Source organism: Setaria viridis, chromosome 1 (genome assembly GCF_005286985.2).
Source record: "Setaria viridis chromosome 1, Setaria_viridis_v4.0, whole genome shotgun sequence".
In the NCBI taxonomy this organism is placed as follows: domain Eukaryota; kingdom Viridiplantae; phylum Streptophyta; class Magnoliopsida; order Poales; family Poaceae; genus Setaria; species Setaria viridis.
In genome coordinates, this window is record NC_048263.2 from 31,323,409 (window position 1) to 31,344,301 (window position 20,893).

A 20,893-nucleotide genomic window follows, 5' to 3' on the forward strand; every position below is an offset into this window, starting at 1 on the left:
TAGGATCACCTGCGGATGTAATCGCCAAGCATGAAAGAACTAGATCTAAGTGTTATCGTGAATGGATGTGAACCATGCCCAACACTTTCCTTCCCGCAATACTATCGCTACACAGGGGTACTCAACTGTTGGAACATAAGAACACGGCATGATGATCGTTCTAAGTAAGCAATAAAGCAACCACAAGTAGTGTTGACCAGCGAGCATCGTCAAGATATGAATGATAACAAAACAAATCTTAACCAAAGGTTCGGCGATTACAAATCAAGATCTCCATACAATTCCGAGAAGAAACAAAGGTATTACCCCATGATATTACACATGTTGACGCAAAAGGGGGTAAAGGACATCCTGTAGATCAACTGGATTGAAGACGACGAGGAACAGAGGTAGGAAAGCCCCAGGCCGATCGACCTGGGCACCTCCAAGCCGATCAGCTTGAGGAGTTTTCACCTCTCCTGGTGCTCCTCTTCGCGTGGTCTTCTGTAGATCCAATCTTCTCTCCGTTTTCTGATCTTGTGGCGGCGGTGGAGAGGATATTAATAGTCTTTTATAGGCAGCAGTTCTGGGTCGATGTTGGTGAAAAAATCCTAAACAATGTCGGAGACTTCACGCTGAAGAAATGGAAGGTCGACCGGATCCCGGAATGGGCCAGGCCGATCGGCCCAGAGGATCCCAGGCTGATTGGCTTAGGCCCTTTTTGTTCCTTTTGGTCCTCTCCTTCCTCATGCTGGTTTCCCTCGATGACCCATGTCCAAATACCCATTACGCTCTTTATAAAAACCCCTTGTCGTATTTCCTACCAAAATACAATATGCTTCAAAATACAACACATGCAATAATGAGATTATTTCAAGTGCCAAGTGTCGGGTTAGTATAAGAATATGAATGAAAACACTAGTTAAATGGCACAAAAAGTATGCCAATAATAAGCATCAACACTCTATGAAACAAGCATACTGTCAGGACCCCGGGTACGCAAATACCCAAGTTCCAGTTGTGCTTACTATACTTGTCCCATGATCAGTCCGCAAGTACGCACAACAGCACCTGTATCACAACTGCACACGAAATTTGTTAGTAATAAGATTTGATCAGAGCTAAATTATAATCTACAGCAGAAGCAAACAGAAATATAGGACTTCCATTCTACAGTAGCGTGCCTCACCATCCCACAGGCAATTGACTGGGAGTTAGTCCTAGAAAGAACCAACGTTGCAAAATCCGCATCCGGAACTGAACAGAGACGATTCTCCTTCGAACTTTGGATTTTTAATTTAAGCAACAAGGGTGAGTACAATTTTGTACTCGCAAGACTTCGAGTGTATAGAAAAATCCTATCATACATGCAAGGTAAACAAGGAAGGCTGAAAAATTCAACTAGCAGTAGGCTGCATTTTATTTAAATTCATCATTTTACGCATATTTTATAAATTAGTTTAGTATATTTAAAATAGATTGACATTACCAATCATGACTCATCATTTCCCATACCGCGTGCGTTAGGTCCTCTGACCAACTATATCGGTACAAAATATTTGAACCGGTGCATGTGATATCATTCAAGCCCATCTCCAAGTTTACAAAACAAAACTCTATAACTGGCGACCAGTCCAAGTTGCTCCAAGTTGCTCATAACCGTGAGCATGGCTATTTGAATAGTTTTTAACACTATGTAGAGTTTGTACACTTTACCCACACGACATGCTCCACTTTGATGCCATCGCGGATTGATACATTTCCAAAATGTGCCGACAAGTGAGCATGACAAAGCTGTTACCTCAGTCGGACTCGACATATGCTACACGACAGACTATAGGAGCGCCTTTATACATCTGCCCGGGTTAGCTACCCCGACACCGACATGCATCTCGTGCACTCGGGCAGTAACACCACCTCGAGGCCAACTGACTTATTAAGCTAAGGTTGTACCCATTTAAGCACATGTGTACCCATTTAAGTACATGTGGTTGTAATGTAATACTTCAACTAGAAGATGCCAATTTCCGGTCCTTAATTTGACACGGGTGAGAATCCCTAAAATGCACCGGAAACGCATATAGGACCAAATCATATCCACCATTCATTTTATCATCCATCTTTTTTTATCCTCGTATCATCATGACCTCTAGACCATATTATCACCCGCGTGTACCATAGATTTTTTATTTTTCGAATATAAACCATATTTATCTTTCAAATCATCCCTCCCAAGTGATGCTATTTAAGTGACCGCGTATTAGGTCTAAGCAAACTAAGCATATGACACCGAACTGAACGAATAACCCATAACCTTATGGCGACAATGCATAAAAGGTTTAAAATAACAAGGCAGGTATATGCATTAAAGTAGGACATGTCTACGCGACACAAAATGACATTTGAACTCATAAAATCATCATCGCATGCATATAAATCACAGGCTTAGGCATTTAAATAGGAGCAAAGATGAAGGGGGTACTTGCCTTGTTGCTGATCATTCATGTTCTCGAGTATTAGGTCAGAGCCTCGCTCAGCATCCGGCACAGTATCGAACGGCTCGTCGTCTACTCGAATCGGACGAATGCAAGGTCCATGCAAAAGAACCAAATAAACAGCAATGAACAACCGAATAAACACCATGAGATGATAGAGCATGATTTTTGAAAATTTTAGCAGAAAGAATCGAGTTATTTGAAGTTCATATGAGTGAGATATACAAGTTTGAAGTTTTGATATGAGATTAAAAAGAAAACAGAACTGTTCGACTAACTTCGATTTTTCCATCATTTTTGTCATTTATTTTTACGCCGTAAACTCATATGAAGAGGTTCTATTTCATTGACATGACATGTATTCTTCATGTATTTCTCTTTTTATTGTCCAACAGGAAAATGGGTCAGGTGACGTCATGCTTAAGTCAGCATGATGTCACTGCCCTTTTTAACTGAGCAGAGCAACGCGAGCGCGCGGGGCGGCTTGGGCTGGCGGCACCACGCGGGCTGAGCGCGGGACGGCCAGCGACGCAAGGTTGCGGGGCGGAGCGGGCGGCTCGAGCCAGGCGGAGGTGGCGCGGGCACTGCGGGAGGCAGAACGCCCTGCGCACGCGGCTGGGCGCTCGCGGCAGCGACTAGCGGCGGGAGACGACTGTGGTGGCGTAGTGCGTCGGCTGGGAGCACGGCCAGTCGAGCAAGCTCGTGGCCGTGGCACAGAGCCGCGGCAGCCCTTTGTCGTGTTGCGCGCTCGAACGTGTGCCCGAGTGCGAGTGCGTGCGCACACGGTGCCGGTCGTGACAAGCAAGTGGTCGTGGCCAGGCGCGTGCCGGCTTGGCCGTGCCATGGAAACGGCCGGTGGTTCGGTGCGCTCGGTCTTGCGACACGTCAAGGCCATGACGGGGCCAGGTGCGCCGTAGCGTGCGACCGGGCATGGAGAGGCCAAGCCTCGTGCTTGTGCGGTCGGTGCTCGCTAGCGCGATGGTGACGTGGTGTCCCACAGCCGCGACACGGCTGTGGCAGTGTGCGGGCACTCGACTACGCGAGTCCGCGGCGGATCAGGGTGGCCGGACAATGCGGCCGCGCGGTGCGTGGTCTCGCCATGTCCGCGGGCGTGTGCACGTGCTGCTTGTGGCATCTCGGCATCCCGAGGCCACGGCCGAGCGTGAACGACGCGGTGGTGTTGTCGTCCTGCAGGAGACAGCCAGCTCGAAGGAACGGCAACACAGGCAGGCTGGCAAGGGAGGACGTCTCGGGACTTGGCTCACCGTGGGGCTTGGAGAGGACAGGGTGGCGACGCCTCGGCGAGGCGTGGCCGTGACGGCTCGGTGCGGTGCAGGCAGGCCTGTGCTCGCGGTACCCGGCAACGGCGTCGAAGGCGTAGGGATGGTCCGACTCGTGGTTATGGATGGCGGGCTTTCGGTTCCGGACGTCGGCGAGGTCAGGTGGAGCGCCAGGGGGGTCGTCGTCACCGTAGACGCGCAGCACCGGCTTCGAGCTCATCGGCGTCTTCTCCACCTCAGTTCCTCGTCCTTGCGGCCGCGCGGCGTCGTCGTCGTTCCCGGCGTGACTTCGGCTTCACCTCGCGGACGTCGTCCGAGCATTTCGTCGAACACGTGTAGGGCAGTAGCTTCAGGAGGCCGTTGAGGCACTTTGCCGAACACTTGCGGGGCAAGGATGACGTCGCGGTCCACCGCCAGCGCCGGGGCTGACATCGGCGCGCTGGCGACGATGCTGCTTGGCCGCACCGGCCGCGCGTCATTCCTGGCCGCGCCGCCGTTGCCTCGTGGCCGCTGGCCCGGTCGCCCGGAGCCTGGCTGCTGCCAGCCGTTGGCCTGGCCGCGCGAGCCCTGCCACAGGCTTGGGCGCCTGGCCGCCGGCCGCCGCTGGGGCCTGGCCCGCTGCTGTGAGGAGGATGGCTCTGGAGAGAGGGAGGTGGAGCTGAGGGGAGAGGGTGCTGCCGCCGGCTTGTGTTGCTAGGGAGAAACGGAGTAGAGTTGTGGCGCTGCTGCCTGCTAGAGCTGAGAGGAGGATGTGGCTGCCGTGCTTGCTCGACTGGAGTGGACAGCAAAGGAAAAGGAGGAGAGTGAGAACGGATGCAGCGCTGGGTGTTGCTGCCTGCTGGTTTGCTCGGTAGAGAGGGAAAAGCAGAGCGGAGAGAAGCTGTGTGTTGGTGGTGGCTGCCGACAGAGAGAGAAGAGGTGAGTTGGACAGGAAAAACAGGACAGTCATGTCTTCTAGCTCGGTCAGAAGCTTGTTCTGTGGAGCTGTTGATATATTTTTTTTGTATTACCATTTTTATGACATTTTAAATATGCTCAAGGAGGGTTAAATAAAAGCCAAAACAAATTTGATTTATCTTGATTTTATTTCGTTCGAATTTTGGGCTGCCCTAAATCCACCAATTTTGAGATTAACAAAACCACGTAGATGTCTCATTTGTCGATAAATACATTACTTGTTATCATAAGATACTCGGATAACACGTAGGTTCCACCGTAAGAAACCTCGTCAATTCAGCTGACAACAATTTAATTATCTTAAATAGGAGATGCATGCACACTAAGAATTAGCACACAAAATTACGTTTACAGCCAAACCAACTACATGATAGATGATGCTACAGTGACAATTTCGGGCAATTAGCATGTGTGCTCTAGGCCTCTAGATTACGCAATGCGATACTTGATTTTTTTTAATGGTTAACGGATCGGGATATTAGGACTCACTAGCAATTACTGATTGAACACCTCGCGTGGAGTATGAAACAAACTCGTGTTTGGATCAGAGTTTATAGACTAAGGGGGTGTTTGGTTCCCTTTGCTTATTTTTAGCACGTGTCACATCGAATGTTAACATACTAATTAGGAGTATTAAATGTAGACTATTTACAAAATCCATTATATAAGTGGAGACTAAACGGCGATACGATCCTATTAAACCTAATTGATCCATCATTAGCAAATGTTTACTGTAGCAACACATTGTCAAATCATGGACTAATTAGGCTTAATAGATTCGTCTCGCCGTTTAACCCCCACTTATATAATGAGTTTTGTAAATAGTCTACGTTTAATACTTCTGATTAGTATCTAAACATTCGATATGATGGGTGCTAAAAATAAATCGGAGGAACCAAACAGGCCCTAAAAGAATGTTGTGCTAGTGATGCCATCCATAGTAACGGATCAAATGGTGTGAAGCAACTGGTGATGGTACGTTCGACAAAAAACGACAAAGAATATAAGAGAGACTAGATAAATCTTGAAATTAACAACGCCATCATAGACATCTTATTATCGACGAATGCATCAATTACTACTTAAGCGAATTGAGAAAAATACGAGCGACATATTAAGTTGTGAATTCGTATATGAAGAGATAGGTTTCAACGTAAGAAATTTAAAGGTGCGTATCGCATGTCTTAGGTACTAAACTTTAGGAGGGTAACATCGGATGTTCGGACGCTAATTAGGAGGACTAAACATGAGCTAATTATAAAACTAACTGTAGAACCCCTATACTAATTCACGAGATGAATCTATTAAGCCTAATTAATCCATCATTAGCAAATGGTTACCGTAGCACCACATTGTCAAATCATGGACTAATTAGGCTTAATAGATTCGTCTCGCGAATTAGACTCTATCTGTGCAATTAGTTTTATAATTAGATTATATTTAATACTTCTAATTAGTATCAAACATCGACAGGTACTAAAGTTTAGGAGTGGGTCGCCAAATAGGACCTTATTTCTAATAAGAGCAGCATTTTCATAAAACTTTTTCTAGATGTCCGGTGTCATAATAAACTTGCACGTGTCAGAGTACTGCCATACTCCTAGGCCCGTAGGACGCCGAGCTAAGCCGTTCTAGCCCTTGTTTAGTTCACCCAACTCCCAACTTTAACACTATGCAAAAAGAAGATTCCCCATCACATCAAACTTGCGGTACATGCATGGAGTATTAAATGTAGACGAAATTAAAAACTAATTGCACAGTTTTGTTGTACTTTGCGAGACGAATCTTTTGAGCCTAATTAGTCAATGCTTGGACAATAATTCACAAATACAAACGAAACGCTACAGTGTGCTACAGTGCTGCAACAGTAGTTTGTCACCTCCAAACTTTAGCGTGCGCGCTGCGCGCGGTTCTAGTGCGTGCATATAGCGACATCCCACCCCATTCGATGGCTCCCACCCGTATCGTGCAAGACGTGCATTCGTAGCAATGCCTGGAGCTAGCCCTTGTTTACTTCACCCTCTACTCCCAACTTTGGCACTATAAAAAAGAAGATTTCCCATCACATCAAACTTATGCTACATGCATGGAGTACTAAATGTAGACGAAATCAAAAACTAATTGCACAGTTTTGTTGTACTTTGCGAGACGAATTTTTTAAGCCTAATTATTCAATATTTAGACAATAATTCACAAATACAAACGAAACGCTACAGTGTCGTATTTATGGCAAAATGCCAATTTTACCACTTCCAGATTAGGAACTAAACAAGGCCCTATTTTGCCGCTCAAGGCTTCCCCTCTACGCCTAGTTTTTGCGCCTCAAGGCTTCCCCTCTACACCAGCGCCAGCTAGGATGAGTTACTGCCCCACGGCTGGCCCCCACCACAGCTAGGTGACCTGACAGTTGGCAGCCGAGCCGTCCACGCCACCCCGCGAGTCCGCCATCTGGCAGCTGACTTGTGCAATAAAGCAACCGCAAAGGACAAAAATGTCACCATGGGCCCCGGCGGCCAGCGACCCAGCACGGCGCCCTGACCCCCAGACCCCAGGGGCAGTTCTGGAACTTCGCGTCGACGTGACCGATCACGCTATAAATCAAATCCCGACGACTTCGGGGCCACTCCGGTACAGGCTCCGAACCGCACGACGCTCGCGTTTCCCTTTTGGGTTCACGCGCCCTGAACACGCCGCCCCCGGTACCCACTGCTTCTACTCAACTCACCCCCCTGCTAAAGCAGCGCCGCCGCTCGCTCCGCGTCGTCTCCGTCGAAAGCCCTCGTTTCGATCCCCGGCATCTCGCCGCACCGCACGGGACCATTCTCCTCGCGCGGCGACGCCGGATTCGGATTCATCCGGGCGCGGCAATGCTCCGTCTGTAGGTGAGCTAGCAAGCTTGTTCTAATCTTCTCTGCATGAACGAGAGTTTTTTTTTTATATGGAACTATGTTGATTTTCGTCTGAGTAGTGGAGTGGCGGCCCGCGGGGATAGCGTTTGGGGTACCGAAATTTCGAGCGATCGGTGCGGCGAGGATTTTGGGTGGCGGGGTTTTGCCGACTCGGGCGCGGTTTAGATGGGGTTTACGCGGTTGGTGCCGGCATCCAGGGATATTTAGCAGGAGTACTCGCTGGATGTAAATGAAGCCCACTCGGTTCTGAAATGTGGATCATTTACTTGACCGTTGCGCTTTTCAATTTATAGGTGATAACCTTTTGTTTACTGTTGTAGTCACGGGCTCCTTGATTTTAGAGGGAGTTTAATTTCTTTCCAATTACTTTTAGGCAGTGAGCCTTCCGTGGCTAACCTAGGTTTATTGAGTGATTGCTCTGCTTGATAAGGCATTGCCAGTGGTGGATGCTGCACATGTATGTCTTATATTCCCCTGTTGGAGTATACAAAACGTATTTTATTTTAACCCGGTCTTTGATCTTTATGTTCTGGCAACATAATGACATATATATCATTTGTAGGTACAGAACCAAAGTAGCTAGTTTGAAAGCATTTTTGAAAAATATGTATCTTGTTGTATAGTTTTTTTACACTAAACGTACTTATAATTTGACAAATTATTGGCCAAAACCATACAACCTCTTACCTTTGCAAAAAATGTACACTCAATATTTTTGAATGGAGGGACAAGAGTATCTATGACCTGCCCATTACGTAGAAAATACATGTGGACCCTAACAATAAATGATCTTCTCACACAAGCCGCTGTTTAATGCCACGGACACTTTTATACATGCAATGCAAATTTTTCATTGCTTCTTGATTAGATTTCGTGCCCAATCAGTGTATGCATGTCATTGCTTCAATGTATCGGTTTCAACCCCCTTTAACTGAGCACTAATCCTAGTTGTCATGTTAATAAAAGCTATGCACATCGTTTACTAGGATCCATTGAATTTGCAATATTGCGGAGTAGCAACTGCATTACACTTCGGTCTCATTCACCTTCTTCTCACATTAAATATAATTCAACTATTTTGATCCTTCACACCACCAGTTCATGTAAATTGCTCGATCTTGCGATGTTCTTTGATTACCTGTATCTAATTTCATGTAGAACTTGGCAATTGGCATCCTCACATCAATGTTTGCGGAAAGTTGGCCCGCAATTGTCAAAATGCTCATATAGTTGGTCAGATGTTATAGTCTAAACGGCTTCTGTTTTGTGTTTCTGTATGTGGTCCTTGTGTTGCAAATGTTTGTTTTGGTGCATTCCATGCCTTTGCTTTGGCATCAACAATCTTATGTTGCATCAACTCACTGGCCACATGGTTGATTTCTAGTTTCTACCATGTTTTGTTATTTCGTTGACATCAAGAGCATGGACAAATTAAAGATACATCATTTTTAGTTATGTAATGTTATCTCTGTGGGGCAATTTGTTGATTAAGTTGTCATAGTTATGCTTTTGATGTTAAAGTACTCAAAATGTAATTGTGATTATTATATTCTTGTTACCCCTTGTCTACAACTATGATAATATATGCTTTATTATGTTCATAGTTTTTTGGCCTTGTTACTTTGTTAGAACAAAATGATTTTTCTTTTTGTTTATTTGTACCACAGAGGTTACTCTCCTTGGGTATTGAATTGTGAAACAGCGTGTTATAATTTTCTTCTGTACTCTGGAGCTATGGATCCGCAATAACACCATCTACACATGAAATCTCTAGGGAATTTTCCATGCAAAGCATTTTTTTAAATAAATAAGCAATTATATTTGCACGGACCGTAAGGTGGTGCAGAATTGATTGAAGTAGTTAGTTTGTTTAGCATAAACACTAATGTTAGTTTTCTACTTTTCTCATGAGTTTCAGTCAAGGAATCGAGGGTCTGCTATTTTCTTTAAGTGCCTTAAATATTAAAGTTCTGTAATTATTTGTGTATTAAATTCTTTCTGACATTTCATGTTAAGCAATATTGCTAGCACATTTTCTTAATTAGTGTAACTTGATCTGAAATGTGTCTTCTACCGTTGATATCTATGCTGTGTGCATTTATTTTCTGTTTAGTTTAACTATGCGCCAGTTTACCAGTGCTTATATTTTGAAGTGAGATGCATACCTAAACAGAGTGAACTAATATTGTGAACTAATATTGTCACCTTCTTATGGTCAGTTCCAAGGGGGGCTCTTGTTCATAGCAACGGCATAGTTTCCAATTGTGCCACCTGCTATTTTGGGCTGAGGTATTATGGACAATAATGAAACCTGCAAGAAATCACACGAGGGTGAGAAACTTGAGATTGGCAGGAGAGGAGAAGATAAAGCATTTTATAACCCTGAACTAGAAGAAGGTAAGTTCAGGAAGGATGGACCATCTGGATTGAAAAACCTTGTTTGCAAGGATAAGGTTGCAAGTGTTATAAAGCTGAGTTTATCTGCCCAAGTGGCAGTTAAAAAAGGGCAGGTCAATACAAGGCAATCAACTTCACCTGAAAGAGGTTCCCATCAAGGAGGCATTGCAAACACTACTGCTATGCAGTCCAAGTGTAGTTCAATAAGGGATCATCCTGTTAATGTGAGCCAGTCAACTTCTCATAGACTATATTCTAAGAAACACCGTCAGAGTTATTCTCCGTCTTTCCATATTAGCTCAAAAGAAAGGCATGAGCAAAGGATGCGGAACTGTTTTAGTTACCATGATTATCACCATGCCCTGAAAAAGATTGAGGAAGTTTGTTCAGAAAGGCTCAATAAACTATTCTTACATCAGAATAAAGATCGCAAGGAATTCAATATTTTACTAAAGAAACAGGAGTTCAAATTCTTCCAAGAACAAGTTTGCTCTTATAGAGTCCATTATGAGCGTGTCATACCAACAGCACGATGTCACAGGATGAAACTACCGAAGCCATCTTTCTGCATTTTACGTAAGGTTTTCCGAAAATATATGCAGTCCCAGCTTATAAAATTTGTGAAACGACAAATAAATGATAGAAACAAAGAGAAGAGAATAAAAGAACGGTGGATATTTGAGGCTACAGCTGGCTACCTTAAGAAATGTTTTGATGAAACTTCCTTGACATATTCTGGACTTGAGATGGAGAAATCAAATTGGCATTTGCACGCTTATTCTGAAGGTGAACAACAGTTCAAATTTTTGGACATGCAATCACTAACTACTGAAATTGAAGCAATAGCCTCTAGTAGAGAGCTTGAAGAAAGCCATACAATTAAGGAAAATGATATGTTTCAGCCAGAGCCAGTTATAGAAAACTTGCAATCACCACTAGAAACAAATGGAGGCGCAGAGCATGGTTTATCTGTTGATGCACCAGAAGAAACTGCCACTGTAGATAGAATGTCTTCTCAGTCCAACCATGCACCCACTATGGAGTTCAGTGAAAAAAATGGGACACAAGTTGCCTTCTCGTCACCACCACAAAACGAGAGGGAAAATGTAGAAAGATCCTGTTCTCGGTTTGTCACCGATGAAGCATCGGTACTTGATAAGAGAGCTGATTCAGAAAATGCTCCTCCATCCTTCGGAGAGAAGCGAAGGTGCATAAGTCCTGGTGATAATGCGTTGGAAGGCTCTTGTTCTAGATCCCAGAGTCCACCTGGGTCTGACTCTAATATTCATGAAACATCATTGCGTCACGAGGTATTTTAGCTAATACTCATTTTTATTAATGTATTAAAAATCAAAATTAAGTATTGAGTTGTTTTTTGGGCTAGACGATTTCTTCAGTTAGATGGAAAATCTGTGGGCAAGAGCTTAACCTTTTGTTTTGCGCGCAAACATTTTGTTTTGATTATAGCTTGATTGAGAAGCCATAGTCATGTGTCCATTATAGTTTGATTGACAAGTCATGCTTACAAAGCTGATTTCGGGTCCTGTATTAAGAAGCCATCAGGAAAGACCTCGATGCTATTTTGATTTTTTTCCCCAAATGGTATTGCAGTGAAGGCACAAATTATTAGTAGGGTCTGACTGTTACAGTCATTATTGCAAATGAACTTTTCCAGCTTAATACCAATGGAAGATCATAATCTAACATTCGTGGACATAATTTCTCTGCAGGAACCTCAAGCGGAAAGGCTGCTTTCAGTTAATGTGAATCAAATGGAACAAGCTGATATTGCAGGTAGCAAGGAAGTATCCAGTGATGACACCTCTTCCTTTGGCCAAGTCACTGAACAGCGAAACACCATTGCAACTTTATCAACATTAGTTCAACCTTCAACACAACTGCAATTTTGTGATCCAACTTGTCAAAGTGCTACTCATCCGTATCAACCATCTGTTGTGAATACTTGTTCCGTAAGCACTGGGTTAGACAGGCATGGGGCATTGAATGCTCAGCAACAATCAGCCAACCAGCCAACGACAAGCTCCATGGTTGAGCATATACCTGAAAGTGGGCTCCAGTCAGATTCAGTTACCAATGAGTTTAGTCAACTGCTTATGTCACTTGGCAATCGCACCTCTTCTTCTGCCCAAGTTACTGAGCAGCAAATTGCCTCTAATTCATTCTCATTGACTCAACATGTAACACAACAATATGGTGACCATACGTGTCAAACTTCTGCTCATCAGTATCAACCATCTGGCTGGAATAATTATTCAGAACAAGCTAGGTTAAACAGCCCTAGGGCACCAAATGTTCAGCACCAGACAACAACAGGATCCACTTCTGGACAATACATGCCTGAAAGTCGTATTCAATCAGATCCATTAACAATTGAAATGAGTCGACTGCGTAATTTGCAATATCTGATGACCAAGAGGCATCTATCTGAGGTTACCTTCTTAAACTCCTATATTTTTTTTCTCATTTCTCCTGTGCTCTCAACTCTCAAATGGCACATTGACATCTCACTCTTTGTGGTGTTATCATCTAATCAATGTCTCTGCTTGGATTTGCTCAGCGGGAAAAAATTATCTCGGATTGCAAAATGGAGATTGCTGAATGCAAAAGGAAGTTTGAGGAGATGTCCCATAATTTAGAGATGGAAACACTGCACAAAATGAAGGATATTGAGATACTTCATGACAAAATACGTAAGCAACAGATATTAGCAGAGACATTCCAGGTTGTACATAAGGTCTCTCTTGGAGTTGCTTCATGCAATCAGAGAGGTACACATTATTTATTGATCATTAGCCTTTTCTTAACATAACAAAATAGCATGCATACTATTTTACATGAATTGGGGCCTTAATCTGCTTCGATTGTACATTCCTTCAGAGATTGCATAACCTCGCAGTTGCACCATCCACCCATAAACATATAATTATGATTTATCAATTGATCTTTTTATAACCAAGTCTTAATCACGGGATTCTATTGAGGAATACGATCAAGTGTATTTTTCACTAAGATTTATTGATATGATCAGTAATGATGGATGCTCAAAAGTTAGAGGAAGCTTACGTGCGTTTGCTTGGGAACATACAATTGGTTTGGTGGCAACCCTGCATCTCAGTGAAATAATCAAATCTGGCTATTGCTACCACATATTGGTAGAGTTAGAGGAGCGAAACACCTTTTGCAGAGTAACACAGGCATACACAACACATGATTAGCTTAAAGTATCTCCAGAAGGTTACTATGAAATGTTTTACAGATAAACTAAAATTACAAATTAGTCTCTGAGGATCTGTTATCCTCTAATGTGAGCTATGCATATTAAGGATGCTGTGTTGTTTATGTTTGGTTTTGCTAATGATTATAGGGCTATCATTTAATAAAGTAATTTAGTGATACTTGAGGATTTCAAGCTGTTTTTTGCTTATGAACTATGGGAAATCCAGAACTCGTACCGTTTAAATCTTTGTTCTATAATTTGGCATTTGTAGCAAGGATAAGATAAAACATCTGAATTTGTTCAATGGCATATAAATACTTTCTGTAAATCACATGTCTTGTGCTTGGCTGGATTATTGGACGAACAAAACTTAGCCAACCTGAATTTGGAGTCAACCTTCAGCACCTCCAATTGCTTGAATTTGTTGCCGAACTGCTCTAGCCACTCTATATGCCTCTCCATACCACTATTTTTCTTTATCAAATCAAAAGAATAGAACAGAAATTTGCACCTTTTCCTTTTAGCAGTGTGGCTCTTAAAAAAAACTATTGAATCATCTTGGAGGGGGCGGGGGGGGGGGGGGGGGGGGGGCGGGGCAATTTATAGTCGCACCTTCATGGCACTAGCGAAGTGCACCACAGGAAACCCACTTGGAGCCAAAGGGTGTTGTTGGGATTCTGGTCATTCTTTTGGTATACGTTTTTTTTTATGGATTAGAAACTTCCTTTAGAGCTATTACAGGATGTTTTGGTTGAAATATTCTTGATCATGAATTAGACTCCTCTGCAGAGCAAAATACTATTGTGAATCATATCTTCTTTTCACTGATTGTTCACGCATGCATCATATGATAATATCATGTTTCTCATCCTACTCAGGAAGTGCCTGGTTTCAGTAACAGATCAATTTTGTCCACTCCTATTGATGTGCTCTCCCTTTGTGTTAGGTGCACCCAGGAGAACCACGAGAGAGCCTAATCAGCCATCAGGGCAACAAGTTTCGCTGTTTCCTTCATCAGCAACCATGTACCAGTCACCGCAACCTTCTGCGCAACCATCCACAAACAACTTCCTTAGACAGCCTGTTATGACCACACCGCAGGCTATAGCTAACACATTGGGCAGACCTGCCACTAACTTAACGCATGCTCCAAGTCGTCTCATGGGTGCTGGAATTGCATACAATGCACCTCCACCTCATCTCCGAAACTTTGTAAATCTGCTGCAACCTTCTCGTGGTGGTGCTGCAGGCTTCGACAGGCAGCTGCAGTTATGATAGCATCCATCGCGCATGCAACCTGCCTGTCTACATGGACTTCAGCTGACTTAGAAAGCTAGAAGTCGTGTTTCCTTTTGGATCTTGACCAGAGAGCAGTCTAACTGTGTAGTTAGGTTTGTTCCCTGCCCATCAGATTAACATGTCTGTTGATTCAGTACTTTGTTTTTCATTAGTTGCTGCCTGGCTAGTAGCTGCGACTCGCGACTGTTTCTGGTTAAACTCTGCATTGTGAAATCACAATTTTGCAGCTGACCCTGGTTACCTGTTCTCCGGACTGGAATTCAGTTTAACTCGTGCAACTAGATGTCTCATGTCTGTAAATGTACCTTAATAATAGTTCGGACTCAGGAGAAGAAACATTGGGTTGAAACTTGCAGATCCTTATCAGAAGTATCCTCATCCCTTGCTGCCATGGTACAGACAGCATCTTAGAAGTTTTGGCCGTCAAATATTGCAGATTGATCTACCTCCATTGCCCATTCGTTGAGAATTTGAGATGCGGAAGGGCAGTGCAAAAGAGGGGGGAAATGGAGAACCAAAGGTAGTATCTGACAATCTGTTGTGCCATAACTACACGAGCTCTGGAAGCACGAATTGGCCAAACCTTCCAGATTTTTTGACAATTCCGTTGCGCCAGTGAAGTACAGTACTCTGCATCACAGATTCCTTCCAGAAACAAACAGCTCCCAGGGAGGCAGGTGTCCTGAAAGCCCGTCTCTATCAGACTATCAGGCATACCATGGTCATAACTCATAACATAGAAATCATATACCAACCAGGAGTGCGATCTCGGCTCGTCCTTTTCCTTTTGTTTACGGTAGAGCGGGGGGAGAAAAGGGTGGCTCCAAGGCGACTGAGAGTTCCGCCGGCGATTTCGCTGGCTCTCTTCCTCTCCAGCGGCTGCTCCAGCACCGGAGAGGGAGGGGAGCCAGTGAATCGTCGGACGGCGGTGTGTAGCAGTAGATGTAGGGCTACGTCTTCGCGCTTGTATCTCCCGGCGGCGACTTTTATATCGACGTCTAAGGTTAGAATTCCTCTTCTTTTCTCCAGTGGCAGCAGCGGTGATGGCGTTGGCTCTGGAGAAGTTCGAAGGAGGAGGTTAGTATTCCTATATCTTCTTGCATTTGGGGTGGAGCTATTGTATATCCCCTTGGGGTTTGTTTTCTGCGTAGGGGACCTTGTTGCAAGCGGCGGAATTGTCTTCTGGTTGGCATGTGCTGGTTCTTCCTTGGCTGCCCAACGCGGATCTTCTGCTGGGTCCTTGCTATTGGTTGATGGCAGAGGCGCCAGCTTGCTCTCCTCGTGGCCTCCGGCGAGGTGGTGACAGACGTTCTTTCAGTGGTTTAGATAAGTCTTGTGGGTGCCAAGGCGTTGGATCTTGCGGCTTCGTACGTGCTTTGGAGCCTCTTTGCGGAGCTGCGGTGGGGAAATCTCCGGTGCTTGCTATCCTGCGCGACGGCGGTGAACGGAGCTACAGTTGGGGAACGAAAAGATCCCGGTGGACTTCCTTGTAATTCTTAGTTTCTTTGGGGTCTCAGTCATATCTTGGGATGTTTCAATCCTTTAATATATATATGTCCATCCCTTCGGGGAAAAAAACTCATAACGTACATTTCCATCGGGTGGTCCCGCACGCACAAGGCACAACACAAGCATGAAATGGTATCCGTCCACTTCGGATCGCGGTCTTGCACGGGCACGTCGCGGTCACTGTACCACAGCCCCTCTGTACTGTCAGATGTTGGTCGTTATAAGCCGTCAGATGTTGGTCGTTATAAGTAGGAAAGTACCGAATAGCCGTTCGTCGATAGAGTTAACTAACGGACCATCGGCATTGCAAGTTATACCAAGCAACTATCCGTCGGTATATCAGTTTGGACGTATCGTTGAACGGTCGGTCGGTACTACCTAATATATGCCTCGAACCGTCCTCGGTATACATGGACCAGGCCCAATTCGCTCGTCGCGCGCTGTCGGCCCACACTCGCGCGCAAAAATTTCGTAAGAGGCTCCGCTTATCTGTTTTCATTCCCCGCCGGCCGCCGCCACCCCGAGCGCGCCCTTCTCCGCCAAATCGCCACCGCGCGCTCCGAGAATCCAATCTCCTCCGCGCGCCCTCCCAATCGCCTCTGCACGCGGGCTGTCAAAACCTCATACCGGCACACCGCATCTCCCCGAAATCCTCACGCCTCTCCTCTGCCAAATCTTGAGCCGCCTCCACCAGCTTGACCATGCGTCCCTCCTCAGCCAAATCTTGAGCCGCCTTCACCTGCCTGCCCATCCACCGAGCAGGACGCGGCCACCCTGCTCCGGCGGCATCCACGCCCCAAGGAGGACGCCACCCCGACCTGCAGGAAGCCGCCACCCCTGCTCCGGCGGCATCCAAGGAGGACGCCGCCCCGACCAGCAGGACGCCGCCACCGCTGCTCCGCCGGCAGTCACGCCCCGAGGAGGACGACGCTGCGGCCCCTGCATCAACGCGCCCGTATTCAACCCCTAGAAGGACGCCCCCGAGCAGGACGCCGCTGATTCGCCCTCTACGACGCGCCCCCGACCAGGACTCCAAAATTGCCAGCAACCTAGTCCACCGCCTGGACACATCCACCAGCACTTCAATTTATTGCTGCTCTACATCAATATCTACCAGGTAATCTCGAGACTTATATTTTGGTTGATTCGTTGTACAGAGCCATCCATTGTAGTATTTCTATTTCAACCATGCAATCTTTAGTCTCACATGGATGAACTGAAAAGTTGAGGGCGCTTAGCTATTTTGTCGATTTACTTGCTGCATATTGGACGAACTGAAAAGTGGAGGGCGCTTAACTATTTTGTTGATTTTACTTGCTGCATATTGTCGACAATTAATATCATAAGTGCGTATTTTCTGGTTAAACTCACTAGCATTTTGTCTAGTCTTGCATTTTCTCTGTCGAAAAGCTCATTTAATTTGCATCTTGCTAAATGCATTAGAGATGATTGCCTAACTTTTTTCTTTGCACAGCTGCCTCCTTGCCGCTTTGCTGGCTCACTGAAGGTCAAGGTAAAATATCCTACTTTAGCTACTGTCTTATTAATGATGCAAATATTGGCTTTTGTTACATACTGAATTGGCTCTTCTTAGGGTAAAGGACCTGGTGACCATATCGTAAGAAATTGGGAAATTTTTGAACGTCCACAACATCAACATTTCACAATACCTGACCTTGTGCAATGGTAGGATTCGCCATCTTATCACTGGAATTGAGCATTTCCATTAAGCAATCTGAAATGTAAATTAGTTAATTTTATGAAATCCACAGATATTGTACTCACTAGGCTCATGTACTCAATTTTTTGAAACTAATGGTGACATTATGATAATTAGTCTCCTTTGCCATGTCTTTGTTGGTTCAAGTGGGGATACTGTCTTGTTAAAGGTGATTAGTTGCTTAGGTTCTTGGGAAGTTTCCTTGTACAGATATATGGCACACCAGTTCTCACTTTTGAGCTTATGTTCTTACTTGAATGCTACAGTTGAGAAATATATTAGGTGCCTTGTCTTTTTAATATACAGTATTGCAAGGTGCAGAATATTTATTTGTTATACTTTTATGGCACCATAATTGGATTTGGAAACAGTTTAATTTTCAATTGATTATCCAACAAGTTCCATATTTGGGTTTCATGGACAGTTTTATTTTGGGATATTCTGAAATAGCAGTACGAAACAACAATAATTAAATGTTTAGCAACAGCATTTCTGACACACCTAAGTATCCTTATTTATTGTTGTGCTTACTTTCTAGGCAAGTCTTTGATCTCCTACTATGTTCTGATTTTTTTCTCACCTTGCAGTACTGAAACAGGAGTTGTCATTTGCAAAGTTTAGAGAAACATCAAGTATCTTCTCTTTGACAGAAGAATAACTCAATACCACAGGTAGTTTATGAGGTCCTTGTTCTCATATAACCATCAACCAGGGAGACATGGATGTATTGCTAAACAAAATTAAATGACATTTCCATTCTTCAGGATTGGAGTTCATTGCATGGTAACTTTTGGAAAGCAAAAAAAAAATGCATTATCTTCAGTCATGTAATAAGAATTGGCTGTTTAATCTGTGAACTATAGAGTTTGTGAGTTGATTATATGATATAAATGTTTAGGTTTAACTTCAATATTCGGAGCAACTACCTTGTAGCTACGAAGTATCCTGGGAAGGAGCTTGTGCAACGGTATGGTTCTGCTTCTCTATGCCTTACTGTCATTGCCTTCTCTTAAGCTTCTGATGTGTTGTGGTTGCACTCTGTGGAAAAAGGCATAATCTGAAATCCACTTGATCTCCTCATGGATAAAACATGGATTTTCTGAATTATTTATATTTCTGACAGTTGAAGGTTACCAAGGCATCACAATCTTCCCAGAATTTTACTTTGAGCAAACAGTCAAGTCTTGAATTTTACTTTGACCGAATAGCCTAGTCTTCTCCAATTTCTTTTTTATCTCCAACATGTTCAAAAGTCATTGAGCTGCTATCAGTGAAGTCATTGGGGTACTAGTCCTTGCTGTTTTTGCTAACAGTATACCTCTGTTTAACATAAATCTATTGAAATTGATGATGTCTGTGTATGTTTCATTTTCTGCAGCATTTTACAACCTGTTTCTGTTGTAATGCCCATATAAGCTGTGAACCACTTTTTGATTTGAAGACCCAGTTGTTGATTCATTTTGTAAGAATTAGTAAACTTCCTAGTGACAAAACAGTGAGCTTGCTAGTACTTCTGACAAAACAGTGAGCTTGCTAGTGACAAAACAGTAAACTCCCAGTTTGAGCTGATTGTCTTTCAGTTAGTGATGGTTTTGTTGTATAAACTGCACAGTTGTGATTAGTAACTTTAGGCTTGGATTTGGTTGCTTGTGTGTTGTTAATGTGCTTGCGCATTTGGTAGTTCCTTGAGAGTAGGGACACTGCAAGTCCATTTTAACTTGCAGCCCTGGCTGTTATTATTTTTAACTTGCAGCCCACAATTGATAGTTCTGCAGTTGACTAATCACAACCATAATGTTGCTAAAGTGATAAATACTTTTTTTTTAACAATTTACACTTTTCACTTTGTTCAGGTGGGAGGTCCTAGCTAGAGGTAGCGTGATGCTCGATCGTGTCGGCAGCAGGACCAGTGCTCGCTAATGCTATTTTGTTTTGGACAGATTTGAGCCTTTTGTATGTGTCATGTGAATTTGTGTAGCCAAACATCATGTGTGTTGTGATAAGCCAAACTTATGGCTGTGTAGAGACTAGAGACTGATTTGTCTAGCTGGGCTACCTCCTACTTTTTGTATATGGTTGTCTGCTTGAACTGTGAGTTGTGACAAGCCAAACATATGAACTGTTAGGTTGACTGAACTCACTCAGTGACAAGACAAATGTTGATGTCTTCAATGACAACTAAGTTATATATGTTCACTTGTGTGTTTGATATCTGTTGGCTTCAATTAAAAGTTATGTGCTATGTTTAGCCAATTGCTTGACATGTAATGTTCAAAAGATTAATATCGGACTGTCAATGTGAGGTTATTATATATATGATTTTCTAGTTTCATATGAATGATTAGCATTTATTGTTAGTTGGTACATAAAACTGTTAGTCGGTACAAACCTGTAACCAACAGTCTGTCGTTGTTTCTGTGTCTGTCGGTACATCTCCAGTGGGCATCTAACAATCAGTCGGTATAGTTCTCGGTCGGTATAACTCTACCGACGCTACTTACAGGGAACGATACAAGGAGTCGGTACAACTGTATACCAACTGATAGTGTGTCGGTACATAGGCTTATACCGAACTCTATACCAACCGATGGTGTGTCGGTACATAGGTCCAATGTAGTTGGTATAGAGGGGCTGTGGTATAGTGGGTTGGAGAGCCAAAGCTTCTTTATCTGCCAGAACGACCCGCTGCAGGGAATATATCTCTGCGACTCCACCCCCCGCGGTTTGGTAGCTTGGTTGGCCGATGGCCGTGGCCGGCCGGGCCCGGGCGGCACTGAATGCTCCTGATGCACGCGCCGAGAGATCACGGGCGGAAGGCGACCCGGAGCAGTGGTGCGTGGGCGTCGCGGCAGAGGAGGCGGTGGAGCGGTCGCGTTCGCGTCGGTGCCGGGGTGCTTCCATTTGCCACGGCGAGTCGCGACTTGAATGCTTGACGCAGGCATGCAGCCTACTAAACGGAGATGCTTTCGATCCCCCTGATTCGTAGCCAGGGGACGTTTAAGCTCGTGCAGTCGTGCCTTCTGGTAAGAGTGCAGCCACTACGTGATTCCTGGAACTGTTGCCATGGGATCGGATCCTAGACCCTGCAAATGCTTTGTCCTTTCAGTGTC

General features: G+C 44.4%; 2 protein-coding genes across 6 annotated transcripts; one reads left to right on the plus strand and one right to left on the minus strand.

Annotated features, from left to right (window-relative positions):
- Window positions 1-204: 204 nt before the first annotated feature.
- LOC117846192 (uncharacterized) lies at window positions 205-4,730 on the minus strand. Of its 2 annotated transcripts, XM_072294135.1 has the most exons (4): window positions 3,740-4,730; window positions 2,466-2,546; window positions 1,008-1,061; window positions 205-799 (listed from the first exon to the last, which is right to left on the minus strand). In XM_072294135.1, exons 1-3 carry the CDS (start codon window positions 3,972-3,974, stop codon window positions 1,024-1,026), a joined length of 354 nt encoding a protein of 117 aa, XP_072150236.1. In that variant the 5' UTR covers window positions 3,975-4,730; the 3' UTR covers window positions 205-799; window positions 1,008-1,023. The 2 variants fall into 2 exon arrangements, with proteins under 2 accessions (XP_072150236.1, XP_034583308.1); XM_034727417.2 differs by having other exon boundaries at window positions 205-1,061; window positions 3,740-4,721.
- Window positions 4,731-7,352: 2,622 nt separating this feature from the next.
- On the plus strand, window positions 7,353-19,994 carry LOC117862826 (uncharacterized). Of its 4 annotated transcripts, XM_034746366.2 has the most exons (12): window positions 7,353-7,593; window positions 9,840-11,327; window positions 11,748-12,467; window positions 12,596-12,806; window positions 14,202-15,498; window positions 15,584-15,631; window positions 15,706-17,180; window positions 17,538-17,576; window positions 17,658-17,749; window positions 18,371-18,454; window positions 18,682-18,750; window positions 19,637-19,994. In XM_034746366.2, exons 2-5 carry the CDS (start codon window positions 9,915-9,917, stop codon window positions 14,528-14,530), a joined length of 2,673 nt encoding a protein of 890 aa, XP_034602257.1. In that variant the 5' UTR covers window positions 7,353-7,593; window positions 9,840-9,914; the 3' UTR covers window positions 14,531-15,498; window positions 15,584-15,631; window positions 15,706-17,180; window positions 17,538-17,576; window positions 17,658-17,749; window positions 18,371-18,454; window positions 18,682-18,750; window positions 19,637-19,994. The 4 variants fall into 4 exon arrangements, with proteins under 4 accessions (XP_034602257.1, XP_034602241.1, XP_034602265.1 ...); XM_034746350.2 differs by having other exon boundaries at window positions 14,202-15,631; XM_034746374.2 differs by having other exon boundaries at window positions 14,202-15,631; window positions 17,665-17,749.
- The last annotated feature ends 899 nt before the right edge of the window (window positions 19,995-20,893 follow it).

Bases quoted from the DNA above. Each gene is read 5' to 3' on its own strand.
- LOC117862826 (XM_034746350.2), top strand. From the start codon at position 9,915: ATGGACAATAATGAAACCTGCAAGAAATCACACGAGGGTGAGAAACTT. The intron at 12,468-12,595 runs GTTACCTTCTTA...GGATTTGCTCAG, and splicing joins CCAAGAGGCATCTATCTGAG to CGGGAAAAAATTATCTCGGA. The intron at 12,807-14,201 runs GTACACATTATT...CCTTTGTGTTAG, and splicing joins TGCTTCATGCAATCAGAGAG to GTGCACCCAGGAGAACCACG.
- LOC117846192 (XM_072294135.1), bottom strand. From the start codon at position 3,974: ATGAGCTCGAAGCCGGTGCTGCGCGTCTACGGTGACGACGACCCCCCT. The intron at 2,547-3,739 runs GTGAGCCAAGTC...CGATTCGAGTAG, and splicing joins TGTCCTCTCCAAGCCCCACG to ACGACGAGCCGTTCGATACT. The intron at 1,062-2,465 runs GCAAGTACCCCC...TTTCGTGTGCAG, and splicing joins CATGAATGATCAGCAACAAG to TTGTGATACAGGTGCTGTTG.